At 50.1% G+C, this 16,684-nt stretch overlaps 1 protein-coding gene across 2 annotated transcripts in view; it reads left to right on the top strand.

The window, feature by feature from the left end:
- Positions 1 to 343: 343 nt before the first annotated feature.
- VWF (von Willebrand factor) overlaps positions 344 to 16,684 on the top strand; it is a 136,507-nt gene continuing 120,166 nt past the window's right edge. Inside the window, exons 1-5 of one of the 2 annotated variants that reach the window (XM_060167141.1) lie at positions 344 to 610; positions 1,864 to 1,918; positions 3,566 to 3,730; positions 13,389 to 13,491; positions 13,773 to 13,981. In XM_060167141.1, coding sequence (XP_060023124.1) covers positions 1,864 to 1,918; positions 3,566 to 3,730; positions 13,389 to 13,491; positions 13,773 to 13,981 — 532 coding nt within the window. In that variant the 5' untranslated portion in view covers positions 344 to 610. The remainder of the gene's footprint in view (positions 611 to 1,863; positions 1,919 to 3,565; positions 3,731 to 13,388; positions 13,492 to 13,772; positions 13,982 to 16,684) is intronic. The other variant, XM_060167140.1, reaches the window with a different exon arrangement.

A 16,684-nucleotide genomic window follows, 5' to 3' on the forward strand; every position in this document is an offset into this window, starting at 1 on the left:
ACAGGATGCATCAGCTCTCTCCTTCCTCTAAACACGGCTGCTAAATTGGCTCAGGCTGAGGTGTTTTTCCGAACTTCCCTGGAGTCTGGCCCTGGAAACCGGATCCAAAAGTTCAGTTGCTCCAGTCTGGATTCTTCCCTGGCCTGCACTGGCCTGCCCCGGACAGCCAGCCTTCCTGGTCCTGCTGTCTGTGGGGCACTGTCTGAGGGGGGACCCGCGCCTGTGTAGGGGCGCCAGGAGGGCCAGGCAGCTCCTTAGGGCAGCTGCTAGGAAGCCTCCCACCAAAGCGTTCAAAGCCTTATCGCCTTGGAGGTGTTTCTAATACCATTTCCGTTCATTGTTTCCTCTCGGTCATTAGGAGGAGGCCTGTCCCCTGTGGTGGCAGCTCACAGCTATTGTGGTGGGAAAGCGGGGGCTGACGGACGTCACAGCTTGGACTTTATCTCCCCTCAGCCCAGGGTGTCCACAGCACGGGGGTCACTCACCAGCAAGACAGTCCCAAGCCACAGAAGGTCCTGGAGAGCATGGCCTAGGGCTGGCGGCACCACTGCGGAGGCTGAGTTTCCCGAAGGACCTCGGGGTCACCCGCAGTCCCCATTTGCAGGGGAAGGTATGGTCTTTGGGGAAGAGGGCTGGCTCATAGTGGGAGGAGGATGCAGGACTGATCCTCACCCCTGGGGAGCTGGGGTTCTCCATCCCTGGACTAGCTTGCAGGGTGATTCACAGCCAGGAACCCTCTAACGCTACCTCCTCCACTTGCCTCTGGAGGTCCTGTGGCTGCTACGCTACTGCCTGGGCTTTACTGCTTGTAATACTTGACCAGATGGGACAGGAATGAGCTCTGCCCTCACCTCTGGGTACCTTCTGGAAGCAGCCTGATGTACCTGTGTGTTGGGCACCTGCTCCAAGACCAAGCCTTGGCCATATCAGACATTAGAGTGTTCCTTCCACAGATACATCATGGATGGGGTTTTCCTCTCCCTTGTTTGGCTGGATGGGGCAGTGGGTGGTAAGGGAGCTCCCCACCCCCAGGGAATCTCAGGTGACAGACTGCACTTAATCTTGCAGCTTTTGCAGAGGAGGGAGCTGTGGCCGGGGCCCTAGGGGACTCGGAGTATGCTGGGCCAGCCAGGGTCCGTTGTCCTTTTCTGGGGCGGCCACACCACAGGGAACCTTGCCCACCACCCAGGGCTGCTGGACTCCTGTCTATTTATCTGATCAACTCAGCAAATGTTGCCTGAACACCTCCTGGGTGCTGGGCACTGTGCTGGGTGCTGGGATGGGGATGAGAGAGGAGGTGGTGTACATTGTGGGTGATTGCCCAGAAAGCCTGGTTCCTGAGTGTTCTCAAAGCCTGGTGCCCATGGTAGGAGCAGAAGCAAGACAGTTCCTACTCCCCAGTTTGCTGCCGAGCGTGAAAGGATAAAGAGGAGGAGGGAATGAGGTGTCCCCGGCTCTGAGCGGCCGCGGGAGCTCAGGGGATGACACCTGGGGGCGAGTGGAGGCCAAGGCAGGGCTTTCCTCTCTGTGTGCAGCAGGGACCGCTGTTCGGGGGAGGGTGCCCGGGGTCCTGGATCACAGTGATTGATTGTTACTCTTGGGCCTGGCCACCCGGGGTCCTGGATCACAGTGATTGTTACTCTTGGGCCTGGCCACCCGGGGTCCTGGATCACAGTGATTGTTACTCTTGGGCCTGGCCACAGGCTGTTTTGGGGACCAGCAGTCCATGTTTAAGGGGCAAATGAGAGTGATTCTCTTCTCTTGCTTGAAAAAAATTCTCCCTACTTCATGCATGGCCGGGAGCACATAGCAGTCACCTGTGTGGCCAGCGATCGCGAGCTCAACTCTCCTGCTTCTCCTCAGATGATCCCTGCCAGGCTCACGAGGTTGCTGCTCGCTCTGGCCCTCACCTTGCCAGGTAGGTATAAAGGTGCTGCCGCCACTCTTCACTCCTGCCTCAGGGCCATTGGGAACCACCCCCTGCCAGGGATCTGCAGGTGTGTCTGGAGCCCACCTGTGTGCCCAGCCCCACGTTCGGCTCATGCTGGGGCTGCCGGAGTCACTGGCTCCCTGGTTAATTCCTCTTATGAAGGTTCTGCAGAGCCCACTGCCCTGGACTTGCGTTTCTCAAGGACCAGGTGCCTGTACATGTCTTCTCCCATTGGGGAACTAGAAGCGCCAGGGCCACACAGAACAGTCCTGTATGCTGGGGATGGAGGATGGAGAAGAAGGAATCCAAGACTTGGGAAGATTATTAGCTTTAGAATGGATTGTGGAGCTCATCTAGTTGTCCAGGTGTACATCTGATAGTACCGATGCAGAGACTGAGGGTCAGAGAGGAAAAATGACTGCTCCAGAGTCACACAGAACCCAAATCAGAGGCCAGCTCTCCTTCACTGTACAACACTGCCCTCCTTCCCGCACTGAGATGCTGAGTCTGTGAAAGGCAAGGGGGACCCTTTTCTGATCCTAGTCTCCATTTAGATGACTAGGCCAGCAGCATCCAGCCTACTGCTCACAGGTTAGTCTGGGGCAAAATGTACCTTCATCATACCCTCTGCATTCGTCATACCCTCTGCATCTTCCTGCTAGGTGTGTTCTGTGCCAGGGGATCTAGAAAACTTAGAGATTGACAGCTGTGGTTTCCACCTGCCAACACACACACACACACACACACACACACACACACACACACAGTGTGAGAGCGGCAGGAGATAGCATATGACCCTGCAGGAGTCAATACTTCACAGATTCTGTGTGTCAGGCACACAGGTTGATCTGTTCAGAATTCAGTATATTCAAGATACACCAGTAGATGCATGTAGAAGGATGCTCAGTACAATCTATGTACATATCAGAAAACTGGGAAATGCTAGAACCTGTACCAAATACATTTAGAGGCAAAGTATAAGGCAGCCACCGAAAATGTTTTGGAAGTATGGCACGATACATTCTTTACACTATACTGAGAAATCAACGGGTTATAAACAGTTTGCTCCGCATGCCGACAAATTTGCAAAAAATCTGTAAGTGGGAGGGTGGGAGGGAGGGAGACGCAAGAGGGAAGACATATGGGAACATATGTTTATGTATGACTGATTCACTTTGTTATAAAGCAGAAACTAACACACCATTGTAAAGCAATTATACCCCAATAAAGATGTTTAAAAAAAAATCTGTAAGTGTATATACACAGTAACATAGAAATAAAAGATAAACGCTAAAACGTTAACTCTGGTTACTGCTGAATGTTGGTTACAGATGATTTTAATTTCTTTTTGTTATTCTTCCATAGTCTCCCGATTCTCTCTAATGAGCACGCAGTACATTTAAAATCAGTGAATATATGTCATTAAAATGAATAGGTTTCCTGAAAGGCAGCTCCTCCATTATTGCCGGGTCCTGGGTCATATTCTGGGGCTGAAAGCGACAGCTTTATTGTCGTTGAGGATGGAAAGTTCTTCCCCGGAGCCTAATTTCTAACAGACGCAGCCTCGTTTCTACCAGGCTGCAGTGGTTTGGGCTGGTGGTACCAGCTGTGCTCACGTGTGGCCTTTCCCTCCAGGGGCCCTTTGTGGAGAAGGCGCTCTTGGCAGGTCGTCGATGGCCCGATGCAGCCTCTTCGGAGGTGATTCCATCAACACCTTTGATGAGAGCATGTACAGCTTTGAGGGAAGCTGTAGTTATCTCCTGGCGGGGGACTGCCAGACACACTCCTTCTCTCTCATAGGTGAGTCCGGGCCCTGAGGGGAGGAACTCAGAGGCGGGTGGGGAGGGGGGACAGCATAGCTCAGCCCTGGCAGGTGAGGGCCTTGGGGATTGCGGGCTGGGATTTCCTACTCTTAGGACAGTGCCTGAGCGGAGAGCACGGTGGGGAACGGCCTCTCCGTGACATGGGGATTCCCTCGGCTTCTCGCTGGGCCCCTACCCGTGGGAGCCTGGTGGATGGAGAGAGTCTTCGTGCTTCTCCAGTGGTTGAGTCTGTCGCTCTGGGTCCAGGCAATGCTCTGGAAGCCCCGAAGCGTCGAGAGAATCGATGACCCAGAAGGTGGTTTTTAATAGCAAAAGCCTGTAGAAAAGGGAAGGAAGGTTGCATGTTCTCGCTGGAATTCAGAGTATCAGCTGATGTCGAGCACCTCCTGTGTTCCTGGCAAAGTGCTGGTATCATGCCCGTGTTATCTCTGCCCCTGTGCAGCAGCTCTGAGATGTAGGGGCAGGTACCGTCGCCCCCCTTCACACATGAAGAACTGAAGCCCAAGGAGGTTGCACGATCCTCCCAAGTGCTGACGGATAAAAAAGGAAGAGCTGGCTTTCGATCCTGGGCTTGTCAGGAAGGAGGACCTTTCTTCTGTGTTAAGGAGAGAGGGCACTTTCCAAGGCTGGGAGTGGGGCTGGAGGCAGTGATGGAACACTGTGGTTTGGTGACCTTCACAACAATTAACGAGATGTGTGTGGTGCATGAGTGAGGGATGCAGCAAAAACCAGCAAAGGCGACGGAGTCCTGAGCCTTGGCGCGGCGGGGCATGTGGAGGGGAGGTGGTAACGGACAGACCTACACTGTTACAGCAAAATTTTTCGTGACAATAGTTATAAGGAGAGCGAGGAAAACTTTACTCAGGACGGACCAGTGCAATGGAGGTTTTGCAGTAGAGGGGAGAGATGGGCTCCACTCCGAATATAACAAAGACGAGTGGGGACTTATAGTCAGGGAGCTGGGTGTGGGCTGCTGGTGGAAAACGACTAAGAGGAAACATCAGGGATCAGGGGGAATTCTGGCTAAACCAACTTGACAGGATTCTTGCTGAAGGGAGGCCGGGGTGATACGATGTCCAGGCTGGGTTACAAGGAGTATGATCAGATACTAAGGGTAGGGGATTTTCGCTAAACTGACCCAGCAGGATTCTTGCTAAAACTGGACTAAGCAGGCCAAGGACAGAGTCCATGGGGGCACCTAACCGAGGAGAGGGCTCGGAGGAGCCTGACTCAGGTTTGGTTATGGACAACTGGTCAAGGAGAGCATCTTGGTCAACACCCAGACCCTCACACAAGATGCAGGCTGTGGGGATCTTGGGGCGTTAACTCCATCAGTCAGGAAGGCTGGGAGCAGAACCCTCTGGGTCTACCGCTGGGCGAGGCTCTGCTTGGTTGCTGGGTGAGCTGACAGCTGGCCTTAGCTCTGGGTTCTCCTGCTTCTTTTTTAATTAATTAATTAATTAATTAATTTTTGGCCATGCCACACGGCATGTGGGATCCTGGTTCCCCAACCAGGGGTCGAACCCGAGGCCCCTGCAGTGGAAGCGTGGAGTCCTTACCACTGGACTGCCAGGGAAGTCTCATGGGTTCTCCTGCTTCTCTGGCTACCCCCTACCTGCCCTGCCTTTTCCCCACCTGCCCTGCCTCTGCTGGAAAACCTATCCCAGTGTGACTTGAGTAGTCTGAACTTCACTGCAATGCCATTTCCCCTACTCCTCCGTGAATCCCTCAGGGCAAGGACCATGTCACATTCATCTCTGCTTCCTTAGCTCCTGGGGGTCTCTGTCATCACCGAACGGGGGATCCAGGAAGCGCGGTGCTCTGCTGTACCGAAGAGCTGGCTTCATGAACAGCACGTTGTGCCGGACCTTGGAGGAGGGGGTTTTGCTTGGGCAGAGAGGACCGGGAGGATGCCCCATGCAGGGGGGACAGCAGGAGCACAGGGAAGGCTCTGGAAAGGGTGTATGTTGGGGCCGTGCAGCCCAGTGGGGAGGTCCTGTGCTGGGAGCCGTGGTTCCCTGTTTCCAGCGCACATCAGCCTCACCTGGAGGCTGGTTAAAACAGATTGCTGGGGTCCTCCATCCCTCCTACCCCGCCCAAGGTTTCTAAGTCAGTGGATCTGGAGCAGGGCCTGAAATGTTCGTTCTTAACAAGTTCCCAGCTGCTGCTGCTGGTTTGGGGCCCCAAGTTTGAGAAGCACAGGCCTGGGGAATAGTGGAGTGCAAGACTGGGTCACGGGGGCAGGCTGATGGGGCTGCGTCTTGCTGATGGGGGAGTTTGTTTCTTGATTTCGCAGGCAACGAGGGGCTAGTGTAGAGCCTCAGCAGAAACTGGTTCTTTGCCAAGATGCTTCTGAAAGGGAGAGAAGCGGGATGCGGGGTGGCCTTGGCCGTGGTAACCAGGCGGGTGATGAAAAGGACCAGAGACACCCCTAGGGCATGATGAATTGAGGAAGTCATCCTGAACTCTGAACTCTGGGGACCCGTCTTGCTTCAGAGGCACCAATGGAGGGAAAAAGCACCCCCTCACCTTCCCTGGGAAGCTGAAGGCCCCAGGTCCTTCCGCCTCAGGTGGTCCCAATGTTTATTTCCATGGATTTCTCCACCTTAAAAGTCACAGTGCATTTGCTTTGCTTGCTTTTTAAGAGTCCACATGTGAGATCGTACCGTATTTGTCTCTCTTTGTCTTATTTCACTTAGCACAATGCCTCCAAGGTCCATCCACGGTGTCACAAATGTACCGTGGGCACTTGGGGGCATGTCTGTCAAAGTCAGGGTAACACTGACCCCTCTGCCTCACATCCACGCGGGTGGGTGTCAGAGGTCTGGCCTCTCTGGCCATCCTTCTCTGGGTTTCAGGGGCCAAGGAGGAATGGAAGGGCTCTCTAGTTCAGAGCATCTCTGTGGGATACCCCCTCTGCGTCCTCCTTTTCTTACAATTTGCTCTTGTCAAGTGTCAATTTTCTGGCAGGTAGTTGGCTGAAGTCAGGCTGTAGATCAATCCCATTTCAATGTAGAATAGTTTAATTCCCACCCAAAATCGTGCTGCTAACATCAGAGAGCATGGGTGGCTACTTTTTCTGTTTTTTAGGGGTGGGAGGGGGGTATTGCCAGGAGACGGATAATCTGAGGAGCTGAGCCCGGCAGGGTGGGCTGGCACCGCTGCTCCGGGGGCCGGAGGTGCCAAGGGGCCCAGCACCCCTGGACGCTGCCTTTCCATCCTGCAGGCGCGGCGGTGCCCTCCCACACGTCTCTGCTCTATTGTTCTCCAATGACATCCTGTTTCCTCGCTTCTAAATCGCAAATTCCCGTTCCTCTCCCGTGAACCTTGTTCGCATCCTGGGTAAAGTGTTTGTGTCCGAGCATCGGGGGCCACCTGGTGCCAAGGCGAGGCCCCTTGTTCTGATGTCGGCTCCCGGTCCGGCAGGCTCCATCCAGGGTCCCAGGTCAAGGTCCTAGCCGGCCAGCACGGGGACCTGGGAGAGACCTCGGGAGTTCTGGTGGCCCCTGAGCCACCCTGCGGGATGTGGCTCCCAGAGCAGCCCCGAGAGAGCCACGGACACCCAGCAAGGTTCGGGTGACCTCCCCAGCGTGAGCCTCTGCCTCCCGATCAGCATGTGGCCAGGTCACTCCAGATCGCTGTCGTGCAGCTTTCGGACAGTGATCGCCTGCATCAGAATCACAGGAGGGGAGGATGGAGTGTTTGTTAGAAACACAGAGTAGTGACTCCCACACTCTAGACTCAGAGAAAGCACTCGGGTCTGACTCGGCTCCCAGCTGCCACCTGCTTCCCTGAATGCTCCTCGCTCACCTGGGGGAGGCCTTGTTCCCTTACTTAGAGCCTCAGTTCCTGAATTCAAGAGGCCAGACTGGAGATGGGGCTGCGGGAAGAGCTTCCCTATAGCTCGCCTCTGGGACGGATGCCTCGCCCGTCTTCCGGCAGTTACAGGAAGTGTGGGCCTGCAGGTCTGCAGACCGTGGGAGCGTCCTCCCGCCCCGGGGCTCGCCGGCAGCTTCTTTTCTTTTTTTTTGGCCGCACCTCGTGGCTTGTGGGATTTTTAGTTCCCTGAGCAGGGATTGAACCCAGGCCCTCGGCAGTGAGAGCGCGGAGTCCTAACCGCTGGACCGCCGGGGAAGTCCGTCGCTGGCATTTTCTAATGGCTCATCTTCCTAATGGCTGCACATCTCAGATGCCCTCCTGAGTTCTGCAGGGAGGGAAGGAAGCAAATAAAACATAAGGCTGATGGAGAGTTCTGTCCTGCACTAGTGGTTAACTGAATCCTGAGCGCTCAGACGCCCCGTTAGGTGGCTTTGTGTTACAAAGGGAGGTTTGCACTTGGAGTTAGAAAACCCTGATGTGGGCTCTGCCCGTGTTAGCTGTGTAAACCAATAGTTCTCAACCAGGGTGATTTTTTTCCCCCCAGAGGACATTTGGTTGTGTCTAGAGACATTTTAGATTGTCACAGCTTGGGGGGTGGGGTGGAGGCTAGTGTCATCTGATAGGTAGAAGCCAGGGATGCTGTTAATTATCCTACGTGCACAGAGTGGCCACCACAACAAAGAAGTATCTGGCCCGCAGTGTTAATAGCACCGAGGTGGAGAAAGCCTGTTGTAAACTTGGGCCTCAGTTTCTCCAACTGTAGAATGGAGTCAGTATAGATCAGTGTTTTGCAAACTGAGTCACAACATATGGGTCATAAAATGAATGTAATGGTTGTAACCAGCATGAAAAAAAATTACGTGGAACGGAATAGAAGACATCAGAAAGTACCAGAGCGCCTGGCACAGGGTTAGGGTAGGAATGTTATGTGAACTGTGTATGGTGCATGCGCTGGGTCATGAAGTTACTGGCATTTTTACTCCACTTGCTGGGCAAAAATGTTCTTTTTTTAAATTTTATTTTTTATTGAAGTATAGTTAAATTACAGTGTTGTGTTAATTACTGCTGTTCAGCAAAGTGACTGTCATACATATGTATTCTTTTTCATATTCTTTTCCATTATAGTTTATCACAGAACTATGTTGCATATAGTTCCCTGTGCTCTACAGTATAGGACCTTGTTGTTTAGCCACTCTCTATTTAATAGTTTGCATCTACTAACCCCAAGCTCCCAATCTTTCCCTCCCCCGACCTCGGCCACCACAAGTCTGTTCTCTGTTTCTGGGAGTCTGTTTCTGTTTCTTAGGTAGGTTCATTTGTGTCGTATTTTAGATTCCACGTATAAACGATATCCTATGATATTTGTCTTTCTCTTTCTGACTTACTTCGCTTCGTAGGATAATCTCTAGGTCCATCCATGTTGCTGCAAATGGCATTATTTTGTTCTTTTTTGATGGCTGAGTAATATTCCACTATATATATGTGCCACACCTTCTTTATCCATTCATCTGTCGGTGGACATTTAGGTTGCTTCCATGTCTTGGCTATTGTGAATAGTGCTGGTATGAATATAGGGGTGCATGTATCTTTTTGAATTATAGTTTTGTCTGGATATATGTGAGCAAAAACGTTTCAAAGCCACTTGTTTAGATGGCCTCCAAGCTCCTTCATGCTGCCACGGTTTGCTTTTCTGAAGTCTCCTCCTTCCAAACCTCCCCTTGCTGCCCCTGCCTTGGGGGTGGAATTCCACAGGGTCCTGCAGTTCTGTCCTCACCAAGGGTCTCGATCCCAGCACCTCTACCCCCACCTCCAGCAACGGGCTGCTGCCTTACGCAGTGCTGGGCTCTGGGTGCTCCTGGCAGGCTCCTCAGCTTCCCGATGCCATCGCTCCTGGGACCATGCAGAGCCCACCCTTCACATGCTTAAACCAGCCGCTGATCTGAGTTCCCAGTCCCGTCATCACTCACCAGCTGTGTGACGATGGGCAAGTGACACCGAGTGTCAGCTACCTGGGGGACCCAGGTCCCACGGGCTGTGGAGTCAGGCTGTATCCCCTTTTACCTGGAAAAGATGGGCGCTCCCATGCACCCCAACAGTGGGAGGCTCGGGGCTCTGTCACGTTCTCCTGGCTCCCTTTTGAATGACTTCCTGCTGGAGTCTTGGCTGGCCCAGCCTTCAGGTCCTTCCTTCATAGTGGTAGTGACCTCTCGGCTTCCCCACGGCCCCTGTTCAGCCCTGCTTCCCGTGGAACAAGTGACTGTTGAGGTGATCTTACATCCTTGAAAGCCTTGAAAGCAACTTCAGGATGGTGGCTCACCCCAAGCTGCCTGATTGCAGGCAGCGTTCCCCACTCATTATCCGGCAAACACCACCACCCCACCTCCTGCCCCATGCCTGGCTGGCTGCCTAGCTCTCTCAGGCACCCTTTCTGAATCCCCATGATGGGAAGGGAGCACCTTTGAGGAGAGGTGCCCAGGGTCCCTCTCCTGTTTCCAGGAGGGAGATGCCTCCAGCTCAAGGTGATGTTACCTAGTGAGGCAGGGACAGAACCCTCCAGCCCTCTTGAGCCTGGGGATGGACAGGAATTGTACTGGTGAGGAGGAGGTGGGTTCTGTGGCCGGGAGGAGACCCCAACCTCTTGGGCTCATTGTACCTCTGCCAGCAGGCAGGTGGTGAATGGGGCTCCCTCCAGGCTGGGGTGTGGTGGTCAGGGTCAGCCCCAGCAGAGGCCGGGAAGGGATTCAGTCTTTGGCCCACTGTGCATGTCGAGGGGCCGGGAAGGCTCCTGGGAGGGACCGCAAACTGAAGGCTCTTGCCGGGCTCTCGCATTTGTTTGCGTTTTCCAGCATTTTATTATGGAAAATTTCAAACATACGGAAAAGTGAAAAGAATACGACAATGGACACCGCTATACCCACCACTCAGACTCTACCATTAACATTTGAGTGTATTTGACCTATCACTTATTTTTGTTTTTCTTCGGCTAATTTCTTGCTGTCAGAAAGTCTGTTCCACTTTTGAAAGATTTGCTTGCTACAAAAACTGTTGGAAGTGAAAATGCAGTTTGGACGAGACTCCTCAGTGGGATAGGACAAAACCCTTCCCCGCGGTTGGCATCTCTTTTAACCCCTGCCAGCGTTGGTCTGGGGCCCGGCAGATTGTGGCTTGTGGGCTGTGGGTGGTCTCTGGGCCTTTCCTGATGGCCCCTGAGCTACTAACAGTATATCATTCAAGACTCTATTCTTAGAATGGGCTTGTTAGTTACATGCCACGGCCCTCACTAAAGTCTTACCAGAAACAAGTCTATTTTCTGGCTCATTCTGGTTGGTTCTGTATGTGTGTGTGTGTGTGTGTGTGTGTGTGTGTGTGTGTGTGTGTGTGTGTGTGTGTGTGTGTACCAGGTGTCGCTGTCCTCCAGCAGCCTGGGTCCAGCTCAAGCCCTGGTTGGAGGACACCTCCTTCCAGACCTCTGCTGGGCTGTCCTGAGACCACCCTTCTTAGCTCGCTTTATCAGTGGCCCCAGCCATGGCAGCGGCACGTCACGTCGACAGACCTTCCAAGCCTCCTGCACTTGGTTCCATAGACATTCTTGCCTTCTCTCTCTTTATTTTTTTTAAATTAATTCAATTTATTTATTTTTGGCTGTGCTGGGTCTTTGTTGCTGCGTGCCGGCTTTCTCTAGTTGCGGCGAGCGGGGCCTACTCTTCGTTGAGGTGCGCGGGCTTCTCATTGTGGTGGCTTCTCTTGTTGTAGAGCATGGGCTCTAGGTGCGCGGGCCTCAGTAGTTGTGGCACATGGGCTCAGTAGTTGTGGCTCGCGGGCTCTAGAGTGCAGTCTCAGTAGTTGTGGAGCACGGGCTTAGTTGCTCCGCGGCATGTGGGATCCTCCCGGACCAGGGTTCGAACCCGTGTCCCCTGCCTTGGCAGACGGATTCTCAACCACTGCACCACCCCTTGCCTTGTCTTTTGCTGAGGAGCTGGAGCTACAGTCCCCTGACCCTTCCAGGAGCAGGCATATGTCCTCATTTCCAAGCTTAACCTTTCCACCTGGGTCCCCATCCCATTTCTTCAGGAGCATGAAGGCATGGCACCCCCAACGTTGACCCCTGTTTCTCCAGCATCTTCCGTCTCTGTCTTCACCGGCTGCCCTCATCTTCCCTATTTCCATCAACTTCTCAGTCTCAAAGGCTTGAGACGCGGACCACACTGTTCCTTCTGGATCCCTCATCTCCTGTGGCCACTCAGTTATCTTTGAAAACCCATAGCCCAGCACAGGCGCCTGTTCTCCGGACAAGCGGTGGGGTTGTTAGGTCTTCATTAAGCTGCAAAAATGTCTCTTCGTGTTTTCCGGCTTTCATGTCAACCGCCATCACCCTTGCCTCTGCATTTGCCCCTCACAACGGGGACGGCAGAGGCCATCTGATCACGTGTTCGGCTATTCAGACATCTGTAATGGCAACATCTGTGTCCTTATTAAGTTCCCCGCACGGAGTGGGGCATTTTACCTGTGCTATCGCTAAACCTCTCCCAGAGAAGCGAATTCAGTACAGTGAGGAGACGCACGAACCTCCATTTTATTTATTCTTTTTGAATTTTTACCAAAGTATAGTTGATTTACAATGTTGTGTTCACTTCTGCTGTATAGCCAATTGACTCAGTTATACATGTATATGTATTCCTTTTCATATTCTTTTCCATTATGGTTTATCATAGGATATTGAATATAGTTCCCTGTGCTCTATAGTAGGACCCTGCTGTTTATCCATTCTATATATACCAGTTTGCATCTGCTAATCCCAAACTTCTAATCCTTCCTTCGCTCCCTCCTCCTGGCAACCACAAGTCTGTTCTCTATGTCTGTGAGTCTGTTTCTGTTTCATAGATAGGTTCATTTGTGTCATATTTTAAATTCCACGTGTAAGTGATATCTTATGGTATTTGTCTTTCTCTTTCTTACTTCGCTTAGTAGGATAATCTCTAGGTCCATCCATGTTTCTGCAAATGGCATGATTTTGCTCTTTTTTACGGCTGAGTTGTATTTCATTGTGTGTATGTATATATATATATATATATATATATATATACACACACAACACATCTTCTTTATCCATTCATCTGTTGATGGACGTTTAGGTTGCTTCCACATCCTGGCTATTGTGAATAGTGCCATAATGAACATGGGGGTGCAGGTATCTTTTCGAATTATAGTTTCGTCTGGTTATATGCTCAGGAGTGAGCTCGCTGGATCATATGGCAACTCGATTTTTCATTTTTTGAGGAACCTCGTACTGTTTTCCACAGTGGCTGAACTACTTTGCATTCCCACAACAGTGTGGAGGGTTCCCTTTCTAAGAGAACATTTTAAATAACACATCGCAGTGTTCCTGTCACCAGTAACCACATGGTGGCTTTGATTCACTGCCTTAGAATGCATCTGACTCATGCTTAGTTTATCTTTATACTTCGATTGTAAACTCCCAGAAGGAAGGGGTCAGAATGTTACATTTCTCTTTTGAGAAATATGAGAGACTACTAGAGGGCTATGTATTCAGAAAGCACATGATAACTATTTTTAGATGAATGGAAAGATGAGTGAGCCAATGAGATTTTTAGGGACATTTTTGTTGCCCATTTGTTAGATCTTTGGGGGGGGTTTTTCACTGAGATAAGATTATAGAGATGATGATTATAAATAAATGTATTCACTTTTTTGGGTAATAATTGCTACCCAGTTTAAATCATTCTTTTCTCTTTCAGGGGACTTCCAAGATGGCAAGAGAGTGAGCCTTTCTGTGTATCTTGGGGAATTTTTCGATATCCATGTGCTTGTCAACGGTACTGTGCTGCAGGGGGACCAGAGGTAAGTCGGAGCCCAGAAATGTCAAATTAGAAGGGGCCCTGATAATTCCCCTGTACTCCCCCATCGTCTTTCGGATGAAGCAGCAGGGCCCAGAGAGAGGAAGTAGATGTGCCCAGAGGAAGTGAGCAGGATGTGCAAGAGGGGGGTGTCCCAACGCTTGGACTAGGCACACAGCCTCTGCTCCTTGGTCTGAATCCTGCAGCGTGGTTGGGTTGAAGGGTGGAGGGACATCCAGAAAATGGATGAGAAGGCCACTTCCTGAGTTCCTCCTGTCCTTCCAGGGTCTCCATGCCCTATACCTCCAAAGGGCTGTATCTAGAAACCGAGGCTGGGTACTACAAGCTGTCCAGCGAGGCCTACGGCTTTGTGGCCAGGATTGATGGCAGCGGCAACTTTCAAGTCCTGCTGTCAGACAGACACTTCAACAAGACCTGTGGGCTGTGCGGCAACTTTAACATCTTTGCCGAAGATGACTTCCGGACTCAGGAAGGTAGGCTTCTCTGGAACACCGTTTCCCAAGCGCATGGCTGTGCTGTCCTGCTCACCAGTCTTCACTATGACTCTTCCCCTGGCGTTCCAGCCTCCCCAAGTCCTCAGCTCAATTTATCCCACCAGCCTTATCTCTTAGTGTTCTACTTCACTGCCTAGACCCCCCATCAAACCAGATCTTGGGGGCTCCTCAGACCCGACGTTGTTCAGCCTTGAATTCCCCACATGGCAGATGGTTGATAAATGCTGGATGGTTTGAACAGATCCTCCTGAGCCACTGTGTTGGAACTTTGAGGATGAAATCTATAAAGGGTGGTCCAGTGGTTAGGACTCCGTGCTTCCACGGCAGGGGGCCTGGGTTCGATCCCTGGTTGGGGAACTAAGATCTTGCAAGCCACACAGTGTGGCCAAAAAAAAAGGGTGTCCTCTACACTGTCCAAAAAGGCTAGTTTATGTGGATGTGCGTGCGTGTGTGTGCTCACAAGCAACAGGAAGTAATATGGACAATGTGAAAACCACTGCTAATCTTTATTCTTCTTCTGATAATTTCAATTACATAAACATTTAAGGAGGGATGTTCTTTTGCAAAAGCCGAACATTTGTGTATAAGTTCTCCTTCTTTTTTACGGTTAAGGGGTAAGTGTGTAGAGAAACAGCTGATTATTCCTTTCATTGGACTGGAGAATAGTAAGATCATTTGTTGCTGTCTTCGCCAGCCCTGATTTCTTAAACTTTTTATTGTTCAATATGTACATTTGAGGCTATCAACTTTCCTTAAATACTGCCTTAGCTGTATCACACCAACTTTGATAGGTAAATATTTTCATTTTCATTGAGTTCTATGAATTTTCTATTTCCATTCTGAGTTTTTTCTCAATCTATTAATTGTACTTAAAATTTTTAAATGTTTAGAATTTTAAAAGCTATCTTTTGCAGCTAAATTGATTTCTGATTTAAATTGGAAATTTGGGGAGATTTATTTGTGGCCTAGTACATGATCCTTTTTTTTTTTTTTTTTTTTTGTGGTACGTGGGCCTCTCGCTGTTGTGGCCTCTCCCGTTGCGGAGCACAGGCTCCGGATGCGCAGGCTCAGCGGCCATGGCTCACGGGCCCAGCCGCTCTGCGACATGTGGGATCTTCCCGGACCGGGGCACGAACCCGTGTACCCTGCATCGGCAGGCAGACTCTCAACCACTGCGCCACCAGGGAAGCCCGTACATGATCTTTTGTAATTGCTCTATGTATGCTCCAACAGAATGTTTTCTTATTTATTTATTTATTTAATCTCAGTAGAATCTATGGTACAAGATGTTTATTAGAGATCAATATCGAAAGGAAGGGGAGGAAGGAGAGCTGAGCAGAGGGAGAGCTCTAGAGCAAGGACTGCCCCTCAGAATGTTCCATACCAGGCTAAGATGTCTGGGCCCCATTCGCTCACTGCATATGTACTGCCTCTAGAAGGGTATGACATCAGGAGGTAGTTCTCTGTAGCTGAGACAGACTCTGAAGAGCAAATCAAGTCCTGCGTGAAAGGGATCTGGGTAGTGCATCTGTTTCTGTCTCAGATGGGTTGCAAGATTTTTGGCAAAATGTGTGAAGCAGGGCCTCATCCAGCTAAGATTACTGGTAATGGAAGTAGCCAACTATTAGTTCTTTGCCACCATTATCAGCATTATAAAGCCATTTCTCTGTCATTACATATATAAAACAATTTCAGTGGTAAAAAGATAATGAATTATGGTCTTATCCCATTGGTTATATGGGTGTAAAAACCTGGGCTGGACAACAATGTCATAAATACATTTGCTTTTGGAATTAAGTGTTGGATATATTTTACATCTGAAGAAAAAGAAGAAAATAAATTGAAATATAAGACAAGAAAAAAATTATCTCAGAATGCAAATTGCTTCTTTATTTTAAAGTCTATTTTATCTGATATGAGTATTGCTACTCCAGCTTTTTTTTGATTTCCATTTGCATAGAATATCTTTTTCCATGCCCTCACTTTTAGTCTGTATGTGTCCCTAGGTCTGAAGTGGGTCTCTTGTAGACAGCATATATACTGGCCTTGTTTTTGTATCCATTCAGTGAGCCTGTGTATTTTGGTTGGAGCATTTAATCCATTCACATTTAAGGTAATTATCAATATGTGTGTTCCTATTACCATTATCTTAATTGTTTTGGGTTTGTTTTTGTAGGTCCTTTTCTTCTCTTGTGTTTCCCACTTAGAGAAGTTCCTTTAGCATTTGTTGTAGAGCGGGTTTGGTGGTGCTGAATTCTCTTACCTTTTGCTTGTCTGTAAAGCTTTTGATTTCTCTGTTGAATCTGAATGAGATCCTTGCTGGGTAGAGTAATCTTGGTTGTAGGTTCTTCCCTTTCATCACTTTAAATATATCTTGCCACTTCCTTCTGGCTTGCAGAGTTTCTGCTGAGAAATGAGCCGTTAACCTTATGGGAGTTCCCTTGTATGTTATTTGTTGTTTTTCCCTTGCTGCTTTTAATAATTTTTCTTTGTCTTTAATTTTTGTCAGTTTGATTACTATGTGTCTCAGCGTGTTTCTCCTTGGGTTTATCCTGCCTGGGACTCTGTGCTTCCTGGACTTGGGTGGCTATTTCCTTTTCCATGTTAGGGAAGTTTTTGACTATAATCTCTCCAAATATTTCTTGGGTCCTTTCTCTCTCTCTTCTTCTTCTGGGACCCCTA

Source organism: Lagenorhynchus albirostris, chromosome 11, assembly GCF_949774975.1.
Source record: "Lagenorhynchus albirostris chromosome 11, mLagAlb1.1, whole genome shotgun sequence".
Taxonomy (NCBI): Eukaryota; Metazoa; Chordata; class Mammalia; order Artiodactyla; family Delphinidae; genus Lagenorhynchus; species Lagenorhynchus albirostris.